The sequence below is a fragment of the Prosopis cineraria genome, unplaced genomic scaffold (assembly GCF_029017545.1).
Source record: "Prosopis cineraria cultivar Desert tree isolate PC_DT_omini unplaced genomic scaffold, ASM2901754v1 PC8, whole genome shotgun sequence".
In the NCBI taxonomy this organism is placed as follows: domain Eukaryota; kingdom Viridiplantae; phylum Streptophyta; class Magnoliopsida; order Fabales; family Fabaceae; genus Prosopis; species Prosopis cineraria.
This window is the reverse complement of record NW_026555339.1, coordinates 6,677,050-6,699,160: the sequence shown is the minus strand read 5'-3', so window position 1 is coordinate 6,699,160 and position 22,111 is coordinate 6,677,050. Positions and strand designations below refer to the sequence as shown.

At 33.2% G+C, this 22,111-nt stretch overlaps 4 protein-coding genes across 5 annotated transcripts; 1 reads left to right on the top strand and 3 right to left on the bottom strand.

Annotated features, from left to right (window-relative positions):
- Positions 1-2,322: 2,322 nt before the first annotated feature.
- Positions 2,323-3,794, top strand: LOC129318866 (nuclear transcription factor Y subunit B-3-like). The gene is made up of 2 exons (XM_054963841.1): positions 2,323-2,562; positions 2,665-3,794. Exon 2 carries the CDS (start codon positions 2,776-2,778, stop codon positions 3,367-3,369), a length of 594 nt encoding a protein of 197 aa, XP_054819816.1. The 5' UTR covers positions 2,323-2,562; positions 2,665-2,775; the 3' UTR covers positions 3,370-3,794.
- Positions 3,795-10,767: 6,973 nt separating this feature from the next.
- LOC129318381 (tabersonine 16-hydroxylase 2-like) lies at positions 10,768-11,235 on the bottom strand. Its single transcript, XM_054963105.1, has one exon. The coding sequence runs from the start codon at positions 11,233-11,235 to the stop codon at positions 10,768-10,770; it is 468 nt and encodes a 155-aa protein (XP_054819080.1).
- Positions 11,236-11,953, bottom strand: LOC129318380 (cytochrome P450 71D11-like). The gene is made up of 2 exons (XM_054963104.1): positions 11,594-11,953; positions 11,236-11,400 (listed from the first exon to the last, which is right to left on the bottom strand). Exons 1-2 carry the CDS (start codon positions 11,951-11,953, stop codon positions 11,236-11,238), a joined length of 525 nt encoding a protein of 174 aa, XP_054819079.1.
- Positions 11,954-16,633: 4,680 nt separating this feature from the next.
- LOC129318133 (uncharacterized) lies at positions 16,634-21,541 on the bottom strand. 2 transcript variants are annotated; one of them, XM_054962733.1, is made up of 3 exons: positions 21,393-21,541; positions 18,874-21,301; positions 16,634-17,003 (listed from the first exon to the last, which is right to left on the bottom strand). In XM_054962733.1, exon 2 carries the CDS (start codon positions 21,247-21,249, stop codon positions 19,084-19,086), a length of 2,166 nt encoding a protein of 721 aa, XP_054818708.1. In that variant the 5' UTR covers positions 21,250-21,301; positions 21,393-21,541; the 3' UTR covers positions 16,634-17,003; positions 18,874-19,083. The 2 variants fall into 2 exon arrangements, with proteins under 2 accessions (XP_054818708.1, XP_054818707.1); XM_054962732.1 differs by having other exon boundaries at positions 18,874-21,521.
- Between the last annotated feature and the right edge of the window lie 570 nt (positions 21,542-22,111).

Genomic DNA, 22,111 nt, shown 5'->3' with positions numbered 1-22,111 from the left:
TTCATTCGAAGACTTAATTCGGCTCTCATTTAATGCTGGCAAAAAAAGATGCGCTCGTACTTCTGTAAGATTCACAAACCACAAGTTTTAAACTCTCAACGTTGGTAACGGCCCAGAAAACGAATCCCTTTCATTGCTAACATCTGTTGTATAATATAATATAATATTTGATGAGTAAAAAAATACTTTTAAAAAAATAATAAATGATTTTTAGAAAAAAATTTAGGTGGGACTCTTGATCCAAGATAATAAAAAAAAAGATTTTTAAATTTTTGAAATTTCACTGAATGATCCATACAAAATTTTTTCTTAATTTATAACGAAAATGATAAAATTATCCTAATTTAAATAAATAACATAAATGACTTATTCATTTTCATATTATGTGTTATTCATATATTTATGAAGTGTTGTTTATTTCCCTATTTCACTTATTTATAGTCATAGTTTCACTTGATTTTATTCTAAATATTAGTTTCATAATAAGACAATTTATTCATTCTCATACTATCTATTGTTCATTTATTTAAGAAATATTGTTCGTTTTTCCTTCTTCACTTGTTTATGGCCCTCCCTTTAAAATGAAATTAAGTGAAAGTAAGTCGATAAATAAGTGAAGTAGAGAAACAAATAACATTCAGTAAATAAACAAATATCATACAGTATAAGAATGAACAAGTTATTTATATTGTTCATTTAAACGAGAATTGTCATTTTTGTCACAAATTTAAAAGAAATTACGTATGGATCCTTTAGTAAAATTTTAAAAATTCTGAGGTTCTCTTTTTCGTTATCTTAGGTCAAGGGTCCTCACATGAAATTTTTCCATATTTCTATCCCACTTTCTTTTTATGTATATTTTTTATTTCTGTTTTAAAAAAACATTTTTTATGTACCAAATATTTCATTGCCTCATATTTAATTTTGTGAGCAATATCAGTTAGCTCATATTTTGTGCAATATGCTATTCCAAAATGAAACATTATAAGCATATTATATCTTGGTAGAAATTAGTCTTCAAAAAATATTGAGTATTTTTTATAAATTATAAAAATTTAGTGTTGATATTTAGTACTTAATTGTATCTCAAACAAGATTATCTCTAATATATATATATATATATATATGCACAATAAAAAATTTAGGATTCATGAACATCCTGAATCTTAAACTATTACTCAAATAGCAAATTACTTTATGCCATTATTTTACATATAACTGTCATTATTTTTTACTTTATAGAACTCAATCAAATGCAAAAGTGGTATTAATCTCCTTTTGACACATGACATGTTAACTAGGCTATATAATGGGCAACATTGCATGGATAAATGATAGGAGTTAATTTACTTAAAATTTACAAGTTGAAGAGAATTTGTATTTATTTTAAGAGTTCAGAATTTAAGATGTTATTTAAATAATAGTTTAGAATTTAAGATGCTCATTGATCAAAAAATATGATCTACTAAGATAAATGGTGAATTCCGTCCATAATAGAAGTTGCAAAATAAATTGAATCCCTTTTTTTGTTGTTGTTGTTGTTAGGATAGTTGTATGGCATAGCAAAACATGTGCTCATTCTCTTTTTATATCTTAATTATCATATTTAAAATGTTTGAATTAAAATGTTCTTGTAATTAATATTTAATTTTTTCTAAAATTTAATGATACTATCCACTTATGAGGGAAAATTTAAATAAATGAATAAATTCTTTTTGAATATTGTAATTTTGTTTATAATAAAAAACAATAAAAAATAGGTAGTCTCCTTTTTATTTAAAAACAGGAGGAGTATAATACCCTTTCTATTTCAAATTATAAAATACTGTTTAAAAAAATTGAGTTTTTAAATGTAATAAATTTTAATAAAAATAAGGTTTTATTAATAATAAATTTTTAATATTATCTTCTTATTATATTCTTTCTTTAATATTTTTTATAAATAAAATATTAAATAAAAGATATTGTAAAAATTTCATATTTTTATTTTTAAAAAATAAAATTACAAAGTGTGAGATTTATTCACATATATAATTTTATCAAAAAAAATATTTTATATAATTTTTATAATTTGAGATTGGTGGAGATATGAAATAGTTAATTGTGAAACTGACGACAACACAGCAAAGCTGAGAGAGGGGGGGAGGGAGATGCGAATTCAAAGGTCCAGATGGTTCAGTGGTCTCCACAGGACTTTTCCAAACTCGCCCCTGCACCTTCACGCTTATCGACTAACTACGCTTCTCCTTGTTCCACGTGTCCTCCAGATAATGCCTTATTAATCCCCTAATCCGACGGACTTTGCTCATTCCTTTCGCTCCCCTCCTCACTCAACCCTCTCACTCCCCCCTCCCCGGCTGGAGTAGATCGCCTGCACCACCTTCACTCGCCCGCCGATTGTTTCCGTCTGTATAATCCTACTGCTTCTTATATTGCCTTCCAACGCCACTGCTTCATCTCTCTGCTGCTGTAGATTTCCGTTGAAATTCGTCGAAAATTCCTGTCACGTCAACGCCAATCTTCCCCGTCAACTGATCCAGAGTTGCTTCACATTTTCTCAGTGTAATTTATCTGAAAACTTCATCGATTTCGAATTTTATTTTCTACTGATTTTCTCAGTCCATTAGCTGTTGACCGGACTTGAACACGACTGGAATTTCGCAGTTCGTGAACTCCGCGTACTGAATTTCAGATTGCGTGGAACTTATTTCCGACCTAGAGCTTAGGTTTTTCGCTGAATCGAAGTGATTCGAGCCCGGTGGTGTTGAGACGACGATGGCGGACTCGGATAACGATTCCGGAGGGGGGCAGAACGCTGGAGCTAATGCAAACAGCAGCGAATTGTCACCGCGAGAGCAGGACCGGTTCCTACCGATAGCGAACGTGAGCAGGATCATGAAGAAGGCGCTACCGGCGAATGCGAAGATCTCAAAGGACGCGAAGGAGACGGTACAGGAGTGCGTATCGGAGTTCATCAGCTTCATCACCGGAGAGGCCTCCGATAAGTGCCAGAGGGAGAAGCGGAAGACCATAAACGGGGACGACTTACTGTGGGCGATGACCACGCTGGGATTTGAGGACTACGTGGAGCCACTGAAGATTTACTTGCAGAGGTTCAGGGAGATGGAGGGAGAGAAAAGCGTGGTGGCGGCGCGTGACAAAGAAGGAGGCGGCGCGTCGAATAGTGCATTCGACGGCAGTGGCGGGGTGTACGGGGGCAGCGGAGGTGGAATGGGAATGATGATGCATCAGGGACACGTGTACGGCTCTGGTGGGTTTCATCAAATGGGCGTGAGTGGTGGTCCTGTTATGGGCAAGAGTGGGCCACCTTATCCGGGTCCTGGATCAAATACGGGTAGACCCAGATAGATCATGGTGTGAGTAGATTATAACATTCTAATACTAGCCTAAATTTTAGAGTTACTCTAGGTATTTTAGAACCTTCTTTGATTGATAAATTTATTAATCGTTAGATTAAAATCATTAATAAAGCAAAGAAGAAGAAGAAAGAATCCAATGATTAATAAATACGTCAATTTGAGATAGTGTATTAAGACTGATTCTAATATTTGGGGTGATTTGGCATCATGTAAAGACAAAATATCTTATAGTTCCTCCCCGTAACTCTTGTTTGCTCGCTCGCTCTCTTTTTAACCCTTGAGCCATTAGCCCATAACTTCTGTATTTATATTAACGTGTTTGGGGTTGTTTGATATTCTTTTGTTGGCTAGCTTATGAGTTATGACCTTTATGTTTCATTTTGTTTATTATTATTATTATTATTATTATTGTGCTATGAGGTTTCACTTTTCCGCGTAAAGCAGTGCAAAAGGAAAATTAGTGATAGATAAGAGAATGAGTTCATGGTACGGAGGATCGTATCATAAAGTTGACTCATGTTGTAAAGATAGAGACTTTGGTTGCTTAAATAAATGTTTGGCATTTCTAATCTTGTGTACATAACAACTCAATTGTAAGGGATTTTTTTTCTTTAATATTATGGTTGTGGGGTAGATTAGTCATTGAACAAAAATATACTCTTTTTTTAAAAAATATAAAATATTTTTTGAGTTAAGATGTTAACAAATGTAAAATATTTTTAATATTTTAAACTATAATTGATGTGTTTTTTTCTATAAGTATTTATACTAAATAAATTACTTTATATGTATTTTAAAATGAAATATTCTATTAAATAAAAATAAATATAAAAATATAGTGTTTGTTTGAAAATAATTAATTACTTTATTAAAAGATATGATAAGATATTTTTTAACGGAGAAGGTATTTCTTAACCTCCCAAAAATTAAAAACTATTCCATGAGCATGATGTGCAAATCAGTTGGTTTTATACGTTTCTAATCTGCGCAGTCACCAAAATGACCTGAAATACAGTAACGTATGCCATATTTTGGTTGGGGATTGTGGATGTCAAAAATGGATGCACGCTTGTGTGATGTTTGTGTCCACAGTCCACGTGCGGCTCAGGGAAAAAAAATTACTTTAAATTTTTTTAATTAAATAAATGCAGACAAAAAATGGAGATTCAAGGAGAATGAGATCGAATCTAATAAAAGGACATTTATGCATTGCTGTATTTGGAAACGCTTTCACACGTTGAAATACTGGCAATCATCAAATACAACCAGTTGGGATACGAATGAAAGAATGTAGGGAAAGTGACATTTAGAAATCTCATAAAGAGATTAATAATAATTACAAGTTTTGAATGATTGAAATCTTATAAAAAGATCAAGATTCTTACTTGCAATTAAAAATAATATGAATAGACCAAAAGGCCCCTAAAAATGGAACCCAATTAGTCGTACAAGTGCCCTAAAGTCTGTGATTCTTCTTGTTCCTGATTGCTGTCATCGCATGCTCTATTTGTCATCGTTGTCCCTAGCAGTTGCCATCATGTTGCTTCGTGCTTCTTGAAGATTGATCATCATCCATCGCTACTTCATTTAGATGTTGATGCTGGTTTTATTGTGACTATCATTCTTAACAAATTTGGCGCTACACATGTCATGCTATAATTGGGGAAATGACAATGAAGTTTTAAAAGAGGAATTTAGATTTTAACAAAATTTCTTGAAAAAGAAATTATAAATATTAATTCACAGTTATAAATAAGAATTCTAATTATTTTTAGGGGGAATCACACTGCAGGCCTCCAAAGAGTAAAAAATTGCACTGTAGGTTCAATATATTCTATTATTATACTACAGGCCCAAGGGCCCTTACTGCAATTTTTTTTCATTGTGAAAAGTACAATTTTATCCTTATGTGATTTGAAAACTCATAATATATACAACACAATTTCACATGTGTCTAATTGATCAGTGAGTTTAATAAAATGTACAAGTAATACAAACAATATCCATAAATGTATAACATAATAATATATGAATATTATGTTGTGCATCTATAGACATTGTATTATACATGCTCTATATAACTTTATTTTAATTAACTTATAAATCAATTAAATATGCATGGACATTGCATTGAAAATTCATTAACATCACATTGTACATTCATGGGCATTATATTGTACATGTTATGTGTGATGTATATTTTAACCTACAGATTAATTGAACACGCATGGTTATCATGTTGTATATAATTTGAGTTTTTAAATCACATAAAAGTAAAGTTGCACTTTCACCCTCAAAAAAAAAAATTGCAGCAAAGGCCTTAGAGCTTGTAGTGTAATGTCAGAATGTATTGGATCCAACATAAAATTTTGTATTGTTTTCAAGCTTACAGTGCAATTCTCCCCTATTTTTATAAAAAAAATCTAATTATGAACTGAGAGTTATACTTAGACTTTAAATGTTTTACTTACAAGTAGAAATCCTACATTTATAAATGTTTTCGTTAATATTTACAGTTTATTTTTAAAAAAATTATTGAGGATATAACTGTTATTAACTCTTTTTTTTTTTAAAACTTAATTGTGATTCTCCTCAATAATTTTCCTTTGCTTTACCACATGGGCCTCAGCTAGTTTTGGGTTATGAAAGCAACTCCTCAATTTCCGCGCCCAAGAACCAAGAGATTAGGTTCATGGGCCGGATATCAGGCTGAGTTTTAGATTGTGCAAAATGAGATTTAGAAAATTATGGCCATTTTTACAACTTATTTTAAAAATAATTTTATATTTTTTAAAGTAAAAAAAAAAAAATTATTTGGTAATATATTTTTAAAAAAAATTTAGAAAATAAAAAATTAAAATATTATTTTAAAGTATAGAAAAATAAAAATATTTTTTAAGTATTTTGAAATTATTATTCTAGAGAATAAAGAAAAATGAAAAATATACCTATTTTTATTATTTTTTATTTTCAGAACATATTTTACAAAATATCAGTTCTTAAAATAATAAAATAAAAATAATTTCAAATGAGCCATAAATAGCCCCACAGCATCAATCTTCAATCTTATATCTAAATGTTAGATATAGTAAATATGAATAGTAGTATTCCCATTTTGTTGTTTGAGCTTTTTTATCCATGGGCATGTTTGTTTTCTGTTTTTAAAAATTACTTTTTATTTTTAAAAATAAAAATGTAAAAGCTTGTTTGGATAAGTATTTTTTATTTAATTATTTCTAAAAAAATTTCATTTTTTATTGTTAAAGATAACAAAAATAGAAATAACTTCAAGTTATTTTTGTTTTATTTTTTTATTTTTAAAATACACTACATTTAATTATTAAAAATTATAATTATTTTTATCAATTTATATTATTAATTATCACTATTAACTATTTATAACTATCATTATCAGTTATTTTTTAATAGACATAACCAAATGAATTTTCATTTTATTTTATTTAAAAAAATTTTAAAAACTGTATTTCAAAACAGTTTTTAAAAATGAAAAATGAGAATAGAAATTAAAAAAGCATGCCTTTGTTTTTGTTTTTTTTTAAATGAGTTCCATTGTCATTTTTTTTATGCATCAATTATATTACTTTTCAACGCATAGTAGGTCCCATGGCCTTTTATAATATTATCTTTTTAAAATTTTTCCTTCCCATGTTTTTTATTCCACTTTCATTTTCGGAAGTTTTTTTTTTTTTAACTTTTCTTGAATCAAGTTTTCTTCCATATAAATTTTCATCACGATATTACTTTTTGAAATACAATCTTATAATTTGAAAAGCTAAAATGCTGACCAACGCATTACACAAGTATATCTTTAGCAATGGGCTAACGTTTCCTAGATCATGATCATATAAATATAAATAACAATTCAAACACGTGCGCCATAAGCAAGTCCTAAGTCATGAGGCATATTGCAACCATAAGATCAACATATATGGTTAGATTTTACCCAATGAAGAGGCAAATAAAAATGGCAAGGGAGATCAAGGAATGCTTGATTCCACTGATTGTAGGAGTTGAATTAATTTATTCTAGAACATTCAAGTTTTAAGATATGTGGTCACTTTAAATAAATATATTAAAGGTATTTCTAAAATATCAATACATGAAGCTGTTATTGATACAGTTTCACATAATGAAAATTCTTATTAGTTTAGACAGAAGATGATAATACCTCATATCATGTTTTTTAATATATCAGGCAATGGAATGAAAAAATGGCGAGGGAGATGATAATGTAGATCATGTAGAGAGGTCTGAGGTTTCTTTTTGTCTTTGGTCATTGCATGAAGTCAACATATACACACCATGCTAAGGAAACCTCATAACTGGTTATCTCTCCGGCCACCAGATTTTTATTTAAACCTTACTGAGTTAATTAGCATTGTGACATCAAGCCACTAGTCTTTCCAATAGGGTCAACAACTATTTTAGGTGGCAACCGAGCGAACAACTTTTGTTAGATTCGTTTTTTTTTTTTTTTGGCCTAGCAACATTGTCAACCACCTCTTCAGAGCCGTCAAATAAAGTAGAGCCCATAGGACTAGCTTTTTTAAGCTTGAAAAAATTAAGGGTCAAGCTACTACTTCAATCTTTGAGCCCTTTTAAGCCTGAAAATAAAAAAGTCGACCCTTTTAAACCTTTATATATTTTTTTTCAAAAAATAACGTAAAAATATATATATAAAAAAGACACTATATCATTCAGACTCAGCACTCACTCTCTAGTCTAGACAGTAAACACGCACATTATTATTTGCTTACTTTGAATATTTTTGCATTCTTTAAATAATTTAAAATTATGATTTTGATTTATTATTTATTGCAAATAATGAGGATGAAAAAAGAGACATGAAAAGTTTAACATATTTGCCATTGACGAGGATTTACAAGGAGAATGATCAAATCATATTGATATTGATGATGATAAAAATCATTAAGATTTAGCTAATGATGCTACCAACGTGTAATTGATGTTGGAGTTGATTTTGAGATGTTATTTTTTTATCAGACTTCAAATTTTTATTGTGTGAATTGATTTTATTTTATTTTTCTAGAATTAATATGATGTGTAATAATTTTGTCAGGATTTTAAATATTTTTTTAAATTTTTAAATTAAAAAATTAAAAAAATAAATAAATAGGGCCGAGGCTCTGAGGGCCGACCTTTCAGCCCTGAAGGCCAGGGCCGAGTTGCTAAAAATAGAGCCCTAAGGTGTAATTGAGTTTAAGAAAGCCATCTCGTTTAGGCCCTGGTCCTTGAAGAACCGGCCCTAATTGACACCTCTAACCCTCTTAATCATTTATAGTAAGGAAAAGCCACCAACTTTAAGTATAAATTAATTAATATGTTTTTAATTGCGCTCCTCATTCAAAATTCGAAATGAGTGTAGTAAATGACCATATCATTGTCAACAGGGGCATCTAAGGAAAAAAATCAATATCATATATAATTAAGAGAAATAATTAACTTTTTTAACATTGTGAAACAATTATTTCTGCTTAATTACACACACAGACACACACATAGTTGAGATTAGAAGTAATGTTTAATACTTTGATTAAAGTTATGATGTTTTCTCTGTGCGGGGAAAATATGAAGGAAAGAAAATGGGAACAGAAAAAATGAAGATAGGAGAAAAGTACATGAATGCAATTTTCTCTCATTTTTATTTGGCTAAGTGTGAGAAAATATAAAGGAGAGAAAATTTATTAATTTTATGTTGACAATAATAACTTTATTATTTATAAAAATATTTATATAATAAAATTTAATATTTTAATATATTATGTATAATAATTTCTATCATACATTATTGATTGAACAAAAACATAATTAAAAATTATTCTATCCAATGCTAACAAAAAATTACTTTATCCAATTAACATATTATGTATAATAATTTCTATTATATATTATTGATTAAACAAAAACGTAATTAAAAATTATTTTATTCAATGCTAACAAAAAATTACTTTATCCAATTTAAAATTTTATTTATTAAATTGTTAAATGTATAATAATATTATAATTTGACACTACAACCAAATATAAGCTACTTAATTGAAAATTAACCTAAAAATTTAGAATTAATATTTTTTAATTAATTTAAAAGTTAAATATACAGCTTGTTTAACAAATATTTATGATCAACATATAACTACACTGCAAGAATCATGATAAAAATGAAAGGAAATAAGAGATGAATAAAAAAACTGGTGAGTAAATTTTAAAAAAAATTGTCTGTCCAATTTTTTTTCATATTTGGAGAAAAATTAGAGGTAAAAATATATGGGTTTCACATACTATTTTTCTCTCACTTTTCTCTCTATAACCAAGCAAAAAAAAAAAAATTGTTTCTTCCTCACTTTCTCCTTCCTTCACTTTTCTCTCCATAGCATTCAACTCAAAATAATAACGAATAATTTTATATCTGAAGAAGACCATAGAAATATCCGTTGATTTTTGTGGTCATTCTTTTCTGAGAAAATATTACTCTAAAACCCTTCTAATCGTATTTTGCGTTTAGTCTCTCTAGTTTATTTTTTGTAATTATCAATCCCCTTCTATTATCATGATATGGCATGTGCTCCGTTACATAACTAAAATTCAGTTGATGTCTTGAAGATTATGAATAAAAAAATTTAAAAAAATTAATCTTTTAATTCTTCAACTTTTAACTTACTTGTGACTCAGTTTTTTAACTATGACTCACTGCGACTCAGTCCTTCAACTATAACTTGCTGCGACTCAATCTCTCAACTTTTGATTCATTTATAATTCGATCCTTATTTTTTAAATTTTTTAAAAATTTTTTTATCAAATAAGAGGGATAAAAATATGCTCATATATTATTTTAAAATACCCTCTTCTTGCTCATTGATGTGAGATATAAGCTAACATGAAAAAAATTAATAAAAGTTAAAGAGCTAATTTATAAGTAATTCAAAAGTTGAGGGATAGAGTCATAAGCAAGTCATAGTTGAGGGATTGAGTCACAGTGAGTCATAATTGAAGGACTAAGTTATAAGTGAATTAAAAGTTGTAGAACTAAAAGATTAATTTTTTCAAAAATTTACATAGAGCAACTTATCTTAAGACCTTAATTACCCATCTATGACACATTAATTTGAAATTTAAATGATTACAATTCAATCTCAGCCAAGGAACAACAACAATCCCTTCATCGCACCATAAAATTGGGAAAAAAAAGACATAAAATAGTGCAGCAATACACACATACATTAATAATTAATGACGATTAGTCAATAGCCTTGTGTGATTGAATAGGGGAGAATTACACCAAATTCCTTAACAAGACAATTAAATAGTTCACTGAGAATTGAGCAGAACAAAATGACAACTATTTTAGTTATATTTTGCACTGCTCAGATGTAATAGGCGACGAGACGCAATTGTCCCTTGAAGAGGGGGCAAGATGCTGAGAAACAGGAATGGCGAAGAGATAATCCTGATTAAGAGTGGTGTGCCCATCAAGAAGTTGCCAGTCGAAGTGGAACAGAAGATTAGCAAGAGGAAGCTCAACATTAGCAAGAGCAAGAGTGATTCCAGGGCAAATCCTCCTTCCTGCTCCAAAAGGGATGAGCTCAAAGTTCAGACCTTTATAATCAATCTCAGACTCCAAGAACTTCTCTGGCACAAATTCCTCTGCTCTGTCCCACCAAGTTGGGTCCCTCCCAATGGCCCATGCATTCACAAGCATCTGGGTTGTTGGGGGCATTGTGAATCCATTAATCTCACAACTCTCACTGCTCTCTCTTGGAGCCAATAATGGCAATGGAGGGTGAAGCCTCATGGTCTCCTTCAACACAGCTTTCATTTACTTGAGTTCATCAAGCTCTTCTTCTCTCACATGACCTTGTTTGTTGGACACTTGTCTCACTTCTGCTTGTGCCCTCTTTAGCAGTCCTGGGTTTCTTAGCAATTCCAGAACTGCGTATTGCAACAGTGTCAACGATGAATCGGTTCCAGCAATGAACACGTCCTGCGTGGATTTGAGAATTAACCATTGTTATCATGCAGCAAGAGCATCTTCAACATCAATGATAAATCAGACTCTTTCGTTCATATATTATATAACATGACAAAATAACAGCGATGCCCGAGTCATTCTTGAACAATTACAGACAAGAAAAGCGCGTTATAAACACGAAACTTTTGCATGCAAAGTTCGTTACCAGAATCACGGCTTTGTCGTTGTTGATGGTCACGCGAGATAATCCTTCTGATCCACTGTCATCTCTCAAGTACAAAAGATCACACAGAAGACTCTGATCTGTTCCATCTTCGTCCCTACTCCTTGACACTCGCTCGTCGACGAACTTCTGAAGGAGCGCGTCACATTTCCGGTGAATCTCCTTGAATCTCCGTCTCTCGCCGGTGATCACATCAAGCCACTTCTGTGAAGGAAACATATCGTTGACGGAGAAACCCTGAAGCCGAACCATCGTCACCATCTCCTTCGCAACGGAAATAAACGCCTCTTGATCTTTACAAGTATCCCCAAAAGCTACTTTCGTAACGATCGCGAACGTCATTGCATAGATCTTCTACCCGAGGTTCACTGCACACCCGATGTTGGTAGAAATGTCTCTTGCAAGCTTTCCCACTTCTGTTACCCTTATGGATTGGACTGATCTCACTCGTTTGGGACTGAACAATTGGAGCGTACACAGTTTCCTTAGATGCCTCCAGTAGACTCCATAGGAGGAAAAAGCAATCTCAGTGGAATTGTACAGGAAGATTTCTGCACTGAGAAGATTGGGTCTTTGAGCAAATATGAGGTCGTGGGTTTTGAACACTAGTTTGGCAACATCAGGGGAAGAAACCACGATGGTTGATCTTTCTTCAAGCTTGAGATGCATGAGAGGGCCATGTTTCTGAGCTAAGTTTCTGGGATTAGGGGCCTCTAATGTGCCCTTCTTTAATGCTCCTTATAATGTCTCAATGTTTCAATTTTATTTTTTATTTTTCTTTGAATCATCGGCTTCTACATAAAATAAGAGACATTTGAATATCTTGATATTTCAAAATGATGAAGATTTGTATTTTTTATGATTTTTCAAAAATAAGATTTGTATTTTTTATAATTTTTTAAAGAAAAATATTATAAATACACCCTTTTATTTTTGAAAAATCATAAAAAATACAAATCTTCACCATTTTGAAATATCAAGATATCCAAATGTCTCTTATTTTATGTAAAAGCCGATGATCCAAAGAAAAATAAAAAACAAAATTGAGACATTGAGACATTACAAGAAGCATTAGAGAATGGTACATTAGAGGCTTCTAGCCTAAATTTCTGAGGGTGATGCAGGGACATTGATAAGTGCCAATAAGAAGATGGTGTATGCTTCCTAGTAGAGGAAGCATCCATGGCCCTGGGGGAAGGTTAAGGTTCTTCTGGGTTCTGAATAGGATTGAGATCAATGACATGATAAAGAGAAGACTCACAGTCGTGAAAACGCCGGGAAAGAATGGGGACTGAAGCTCCATTACGAAAATTAAAGAAGATAGAGATCAGGTGAGTTATGTGTTGGCAAGGATGGAGTTATTTATAGGCATTTTGATGATATCTTGTCCTGACATCTGAGGCTGAGGAATTTCAGTGTTATACTAATTTTCAATATTTTTCATAATTTGTATATTATATATGGTGCTTCATTAGAGTGGGAAATTTATGTTGGTTGAACTCTTTAATCTATAATTGGTAGGTTTTTCTTATATATGCTTTTGAGTGCCTATTCCGAAGGAAAAGAAGTGTTGTAGCATGGCCTGGACTAGGATAATAATTTTGGGATTCATATTCTCCTTAGTTCTTACACAAAAATATTCATGGTAATTCTTTTCATGATATATAGCGATATTACATTCGGGAGTTTAAATTAATGTACAATTTATGAATAGAAAATAAACTTTTATTATATATAATTTTATAGTTAGGCTTAATTAATTTGAATTAATTGAATCCGTTATTCACTTTCTCAAAATTTTAAGGAGCTAAAGGGTTATTAATAATAATATATTCCAAAGTGCATGTTGGTATGTAATTAATGGCCAAGATGCTAAATATTATTAACTTCAGATATTTTCACACTTTAAAATTCTGTAACTCTCTCAAAAATTCTGGACGTTATGTAAGTTAATCCTTTTAATGTTGCAAGTTTTCAAATAGATAGATATTTCTAAGGCTGCGTTTGGAATTGCAATGAAAACGTAGGAAATCATATTTCCAACCGAGTAGCATAAATGTGCATGTAGCTTTTAAAAATTGAGTGAGGTGACTCTCCAAACACACTGGGGGGCTAGGGATATGTTTCAAGATTATTTAAATTTTTTTTATAAAAATACTTACAAAAATAATTCACTAACAAAATTCTTGTATCAGTAATATAATTCAAACTAATATTCTTCTGAGATATAAGTCATATCCTTATTAACTATATATAAGGGCATCATATGATCTCGTGGAATTATTTATTGGACCCTTTTTTTTTATATATAAAATTACTTCGACCAATTGTGATTGTATTGTACATGTGAGTGGCGGAATGGAGACTAGTGCCCACAATGGTTTGACTTCTATCTGACACCCTTATAGATATATACACAAAAGAAGTGACACTAAATGCTACGAACCCCCAAGGTATTTGGGCTCGAGCAGGCCCACCGAAATTAATACTGATGTTACTTGAAGCCCTCTCCGTTATTTTCCAATTTTAAACCGTAAAATTACTTTTCATTCTTTTTTAAAAAAATGACAATAAAATATTTTTAAATTATGAAAATAACAATGTGATCCCTCAAAATTTCATAATATTAATGAAGTCATCAAGGATCTCTTTGTCAATAACTTTTTTTAAAAAAAATTATTTTACCCTTATTAAAAATAACAAAACCCAGTCACAACTTTTGTTCTGTAAATAATAAGAGTTGAACATAAAATTACAATGTGTCAAGTGTAATTTTTTTTATTAAAAAATAAATCTCAATTATAATTTTTATTTAAGAAATAACTTTTATTTTATAAATCGTAAGAATTGAACCAAAAATTATGATTTGTCAAATATAATTTTTATTATTGAAAAACAAGCTCTCAAAATTTAAAGAATCATAATTTTTCTTCAAAGAATTACATTGAACAAGAAATTGTAATTTCTTAATAAGGGTGAAATGGTCTTTTTAAAAAAAATTATTGACAAAAAATTTTTAAAAACTTCATTGATATTTTGGCATTTCGAAAAACCAAGTTGTCATTTACATAAGTCAAAAATATTTTATTATCATTTTCCTTCCTTTTTTTCCCCTTTCAAAATTTTTCACTATTTTAGGTATCAACTAGTTTTAAAGTTTAACCAAATTTATATTTGGCTTCTCTAAATTTCACTCAACAATACTAGAACCAAACTCTATAGTATTGAATGCTAGATAGTTATTAAAAGAAATTGGATTTAAATTCATGGACCAAGTCTCCCCCACCCTCACATAAACAAACACTCAAGTTAACCACATTGTCACTACATGTGGCAACAACCACATTCATGATGCGTAAGGTTCCACGTATAACAAATTATACCAAATACACAACTTTTGGAGGCTCAAATTTTTCCTTAGGAGTGATCTTCTCCACAAGCTTAGCGTTACCCAAGTTTATTATTTGAAAAAAGGTGAAGTTTGACGAGCTAAAGTGCTAAACCGTGCAGTAGACATGTATATCTTCAATCGTTAAAACTAATGCAATGACGAGCATCGCCTGGACGTGGTTTGTGTGATTTCACGCATGTAAAACTCACTGACATGACAAATTACAATTATCAATAAACATTTAAATCTAGCAACAACAAATAAAAACATTTCAAAAACTAATATAAACAAATAAAGCATGCATTCCAAAATAAGTGAACCACTAATTTTCTGTGAAGTTACATAATTGATCTATCATCCGCATCAGAATGAATGACAGATTCCATTAATTTAGATTTATATCATTAAGAGTGGGCCACTTTATAGCCTCATAGGTCAATGCACAATACAACACACTTTATCACCTATGCAGTTGAGGTCCTCATTTTCAATATAGCTCAGTCAATCAGCACATTATGCATTAAGTCTAAAAGAACATGGGAAACATTTGTCACTTGTGAGAGAAGATTATGGAAATACAATAGGCACTTGCTGGACCTGTCAAATAGGTGGAACTGGAGTGATCAAAATAATTAATAACCTTTGTCTACAATTGCATTTCCCATGAATCAACAATCAGGTCAAATGCCCCTACTGAGAATAAGCATATCCATATTGAACAATCTGAATGCATATAGATCATCGCCACTGGAGGGTAAGTGCAGTTCAGGAAATACACAATCAAAGACACTTGGGATTTGTAAAGAAAGTCAATTGATGCAAGCGCTTGCCTTTGAGGCTTCAGGAAACCATTTAAATCAGGAATGTGGATTCAGGAAATCTAAGGAGATGAAAAACACATCTTTTTAAGTGTATAGATGTAAAGAGAGAATAATCCTTGGACAAGAATAACATGATCATAAAAGATCTCACTTGGACAAAGATTTTAAACATTTAATCCGCAAATAAAAACAGAAGTGATTTTTTTTAGAAAATTACATTAAAGTTTCACATAAAATTAATTACTGGAAGGTTCATTGACAACTAAATTAAACTACACTGAAAATTAGTTAAGTTGTCAATACAATTTACTTCAATTGTCAATGAATCTTACAGTAATTAAATTTTCTGTGTAAGATCTAATTGAAATTCTCCCTTTAAAAAAAAAAAAACAAATCAACATCACCTAACTAATCACTTTAAAAGCTTACCGAACATGTTAAGTCTGATTACAACTTCTAAAATAACTTTCCAAAATACAAACAAACAAATTCCCTTCAAGAAACTGTCATGGCACAAAACAAGCCAAACAAAATGTAGCAACATAAGAAGTATGTTCTCCAATCTAAAAACAATAGTTAAGACTCTTTTTCACTACTTATAAACAAGATAGCTAAATAAAACAGAACTGAAGGACTGGACAAACGGAATATATCGTGAAAAAATTACATCAATATATACATGACAGGATATACAATTCTCTGGTTATGAATGATTACAAAAATTGAATGGTTAGCCCTCTACATCGTATACAAAAATCGCATGCTCATCCGTGTGGTATGCTAACAAAGGTTGGGGGTAAAACACAAAAATTGGGAAGAAATGATACAACAGCCAGCAAATCAGAAAAGGCACATTACAAGCATCCTCAGCTAAGCCCTAATACATCAATCATACATATAGTTCTAAATAGTCTACCACATGTCATACATCAAGTTCAAAGTAGTCTACCACATTTCAAACTTCCACAAGTTCAACCCAATACATCAACAACGTTGGTTTATCATTTGAACTAAACATAAATCCAAAACAAAAGCTAATAACTTCATAGCAAATGTTCCACTTTTCAATGTAGGCAATGGATTGTCATGACTTGTCTCTTCACACTCAAAAAGGTCCCACTTGATCTCCAAAGCAAGCCAGAGTTTGAATGAACAGCTTCCTTTCTCAATACAATTGTCCCTAAATAAAAGAGAAACCCGCAACAACGAAGTTGGAATTCAGAAGACATCAACATTAAGAAGAGGCTATAAAGGTACATTTCACATAAAAGGAAAAGAGATATACTGTCCTCCATCCGTAGTCAAACACCAATCATCAGAAAATCTAAAAGGCGTTCTTTTAGACTAATACACAAACCCTCAACTTTTCTTCAACTCCATGCCATCAAAGCAAGTTCAAATATTCAAGTCAGCCACATTCCAATTTTTTCCTCAATTAAAGCCTAAATTTTATCCCCATACCCCAAAACTCGTTTTCAGCTACATTATTTCTGAATACAGCAAGTTATAAAACTCTATCTCAAATTGAAACAAAGCCATGCAGTAAAATATTCTGTATAGGACAGAATCAGAAAGATTTTCTGTATATTGCACCCAAAAAAAAACATTAATTGTAACTCAAACATTATGAAATAAGCAATTCTAGAATATTAATTCCCTTCAAGCTTTTGTAATCTCATTTAAGGTTATCACCAAAACCCATAACTTCTATTCAAAACTAATTTAGCCATTTCTACTCAAACATATAATCAGCAAGAGATCAGCAGCAGGTAATGCCCTACACATATTAAAACATTAAGGAGAAAGTGGAGAAAGAGAGAGAGCCAGATTTTTTTATTTGAGCTGGGGGATAATTTCTTTTCTTTTTTTTTGGGGGGGGGGGGCGCTGCACTTAAATGCTTGGCATATCATATTAAGGCTACATGACCAGATTAAAGTATACACATAGCCAGATCCATATATATAAATTTCTTGAATTCTCTTATTAAAGAGAGAACTGTTCAAAACAGAAGAGCTTTTAGTGGGTGGCATACAAATACCCATTTATGCATAGCTTGAAATATACATATCATGGCTGCAGAACAAGACTAAAATTTATGCATAGCTGAATCCACGTATAAATTCCTTGAGTTCTCTCGATTAATCAAAGAAAATTATTGAAAACTGCAATACCATTTTGTGGGTAGAATACTAATTTCTACTTAACCAAGAATCAACAGTTAAAAAGCCACCTGAGCACATGCACTTTCGGACATCAAGGCTAAAATCATCTTACTCAACATCTTCAACATCAACAGCAGAGGCAGGAAAGCAACACACACAACCTCGTATGTGCAGGATCATGTGGGCAAAAAGTGGTAAAGAGCAGAATGATGGAGACTTGACTATAATCTCTATGCAGACTATGGAAATGAAATTTAAAGGCAGAATTCTGAAGAAGCTTGAGCTGAATTTCTAGAAAAGATTACTAATACAAGGGAAAAAAAAACGGATAAACACATCAAATAACACAAGGCACATTTAACAGGATGTTCAAATCTATTATATGCACTATCGATTAATATTTGGTTCTTACTGAGTCTATATATAAAATACCCCAACAAGTTATGCTCAAATTAAGGTTGTCTTTGGCTAACAACATCGCTTATTTGATTCCAGGTTCAGATGTCTGTTTGTCAAAGAATCAGTATTAAAAATACACCCAACTTCCATAATCAGCAAATTCAGCACAAAAGCTTAAATACAGATAACAGTAGTTTTCTCTAGCTTGTCACTATCAGTAGTCAAAATCATGAGTTTCAGCCACCATCAGCCTTGTATCGAAGGAGAAGTCCACCAAAACATGACACACTACTGACGTTTATGTATTGAGATGGAAAAGGAAAAGGTGTAAAGTAAAGAAAATAGAAAAGTACTAATCAGCTATGTGAGGATTTGATTATCTTAGCCAAATGCATGAGTATAATTTAACCAGGATATGCACAAAGAAAATTATCACAAACAACAAGAAGTTGAAGAATGAAGAATAAATCTTGAATCCTAGAACAAACCTTTCTCACAGAAGTACAAAGCAAGCTTCAGATGAGAGGTAACAAGGACAATAGATTGAAACAAAACAGCTGCTCAACAAGTTCTGGACCAGAGGAGGGCAACCAGAGTCAATCCAACCATGACAAATCCTTAATTTTCAGCTTCTGTTCTTTTCTTCCCCAACGGAAAGTTATCCCAAAAATATTAGAAATATTAAGCATCATATTAAGTTACTCAGATGTAAGACGTCTCCTCTTTCCATAATCAGCATCCCTAGATCTAGAATGATGATCGTCCTCTTGTGATAATCTTGACTTGCTGTGAGTCCTTGATGACCGTCCCCGTTCCCACTCATCCTCATGGTCTGCCTCACGATCTCTGTACCTATGATGGTCAGCATATCTGTCCCTTTCTTCCTTGTACCTATCACGATCACGGTCTCTTTCCCGATCCCTTTCACGGTCACGGTCACGGTCTCGAGACCGTTCACGATCACGGTCACGCTCCCTATCACGTTCACGACCTGCTTCTCTTTCATCACGGTGTCTTCTTTCAGACCATTCATGGTCTTGCCCCATGTCTTTCTCTCTAGGTGCATCTCTCTCATATCCTTGATCTCTATCATCCTTGTACCTTCGTTCAGAAGAGCCAGACCAGTCCCTTTCTGATACTCTATCTTTTTCCCTCATGGCATTTGGCCAACCGCCTCTATCATGACTCACCTCACCATATTGATGTTCTGACGCAGCTTCCTCCCCATAACTCGACTCTCCAGCCCTCCCACCACCATGCTCTTCACCACCCCATCCACCCATACTTGGATCTGACCACATTCCCATATTAGGCCCATCAACTGTTGAAGTGGACATCATCCCCATGCCATTCATGGGCATCCCTCTTCCAAAAAAGGCTGGATTAACATGAGGTGCTACTCCAGGCAAACCAACACCGCCAACTGCAGGGAAAGAAGGCAAAATGCCAGAGAATGGAGGAGTTGGACCACCTGGAAAGCCTCCATAGCCACCCATTCTACCCATAGGCCCACCAAATGCAGGATCAAAACCCTGATTCATCATTGACTGGGGATGCAACAGAGGTGGGGTGGCACCAATTCCTTGTCCAAATCCATTCCCACCATTACCCATGATACCTCTACCCCCCATTCCACCCCTATTCCTCATTGGATTAACAGGGCCCCTATTTCCCATCCCAGGATTATTCCCTCTTCCCCAGTTACCTCTTCCATAGCCTCGGTTGCCATCTCCACCTTGGTAGTTTCCACCAGTAGTGATGTTACTCCCACCCGTCTTAGCCCCGGAATCAGCAGGTCCTCTCCTTGTCTGAGAAACGGCAGATTGGGCCATCTGTTGATTCCTGTTCACCTGAGCCTCTCCCATTCTCTTGACAGTAAAAGGAGAAGCAAAAGCAACGACACACGGTCGCCCGTTAAACATATGCCCATTCATTCCTTCCTTACAAGCAGATGCAGCGGAAGGATCATAAAATTCAACCTGGCAATACCCTTTCGACTTCCCACTAGCCTTCTCATCAAAAAATTTCACCTCCTTCACTGGCCCATACTTACAAAGTTCTGCCTCCAACTCAGCATCAGTAGTCCACCAGTGTAAATCACCAACAAATAAAATGGTTCCCCCACCACCACTTCCAGCACCACCACCACCACCACCACCAGCAGCCGGAATAACAGTTCCTCCTCCAGTATTGACAACAGTGACACCACTCGCGTTATTTCCAACCCCATTGCCACCAGCCCTATTGAGATTTCCTCCACCACCACCTTGCCTCATCAAATTCTCATTTCCCACATTCCCAACAACTCCGCCATGAGGTTGCTGCCCCATGCCTTGTACTGCCACACTGTTGTTCGCACTCTGCTCCTCTATCTCATTCAACTTGCCCGGTTGTTGCCCTAATTCAACCCTCATCCCACCTCCACCACCCATAGAGGTACCCGATCCACCACTACCTTTCACACCCATCTCACTCCCTCTAAACCCTTGATTTTGAATCCCATCTGCTCTCCCTGGAACCCTGGGCGCGACATCCATAACCCCGGAGGCAGCGACCTCGCCACCAGTACTGCTACCACCACCGACACCGACACCTGGTATAGAAACGCCACCAGTTTCCGGCGGCATCGCGACTGATTGAGTCTTTTTCTCCTCAACCTCCTCATTCCGAAACCCGGAATCCTCGTTTTTTCTTAAAGACTGAAGAAACCCTTCCCCAACATTAACGTCGTTGTAAAGGTCCTCGTAATCGTCGTCCTCCTCGGCCAAGAAACCATCATCAGCTACAGCTGATATCGCTTCGTTGCGATGAAACTGATCCATCGGATCCCCACTCTCACCGTACCCTCCCTCGCCTTCGTCCATCGCACTTCCCTAACTCTATCACGTCCTGTTCGTCTTCTTCTTCCCCCCAAATCTATATTGCAGTGAGGAATCCTTTATTTTCACAAATCGAGAAGAAACATTTATGGGCGATTAAGCAGCGCAGAGAGAGTGCGGGATCTTACCAGCTAACGAGAAAACGAAGAGAGGGTACGCCTGTGCAAATGAGTCAGACACTCACAAACCCTAATCTGGAATCTCGCGACGTAATTCGATGTCCCAGTTCTTACTTTTCTTTCTCTCACCTTCTCTCTCCCTTCATAAAAGCCAATTCTTAGGATATTGCTCGCGTGCCCCTTTCTTTCATTATATACTCCCTCTGTTTCTCTTATTTTCTTTATTGTGCTATTTGCCCCTCTTCCCATCTTGCTTGCCTGTCGGCTGTAGTTAAAAATTAAAATTTAGAAGTAAATTGTTCGTAAATGGATTTTGTTTGAAGTTTGAACTGAGAAGAAGAAAGGAGGAATTGGTTGAACAGGTTATTGTTTAGTATTTTTATATTATTTTTTTATTTTTTTTTCCTTTAGTGAGTTTGCATGTTAGGTTGTATGTTTAGGTGTTTTTGTTGGCTTCGACGTATGCATTTTTTTTAATATTAATAAAATGATTTTTTTGGCAAAAAAAAAGTAAATCGTTCATAAAAAAAATAGGAGTGAGTTCTGTAAATTTCTCGAGAAAAGATGATCGAATTATATTTGATGTCATTTTAATTTTTGAAACATTTTAAATTTTAAAAATAAAAATTATTTTTAAATTATATAACACATAAATAAGTCTTCAATGTCAATTAGGGTGCGTGCAAGTGTGTTGACTATCCATTTGCATCTGGCTTTGGTTGTGCAAT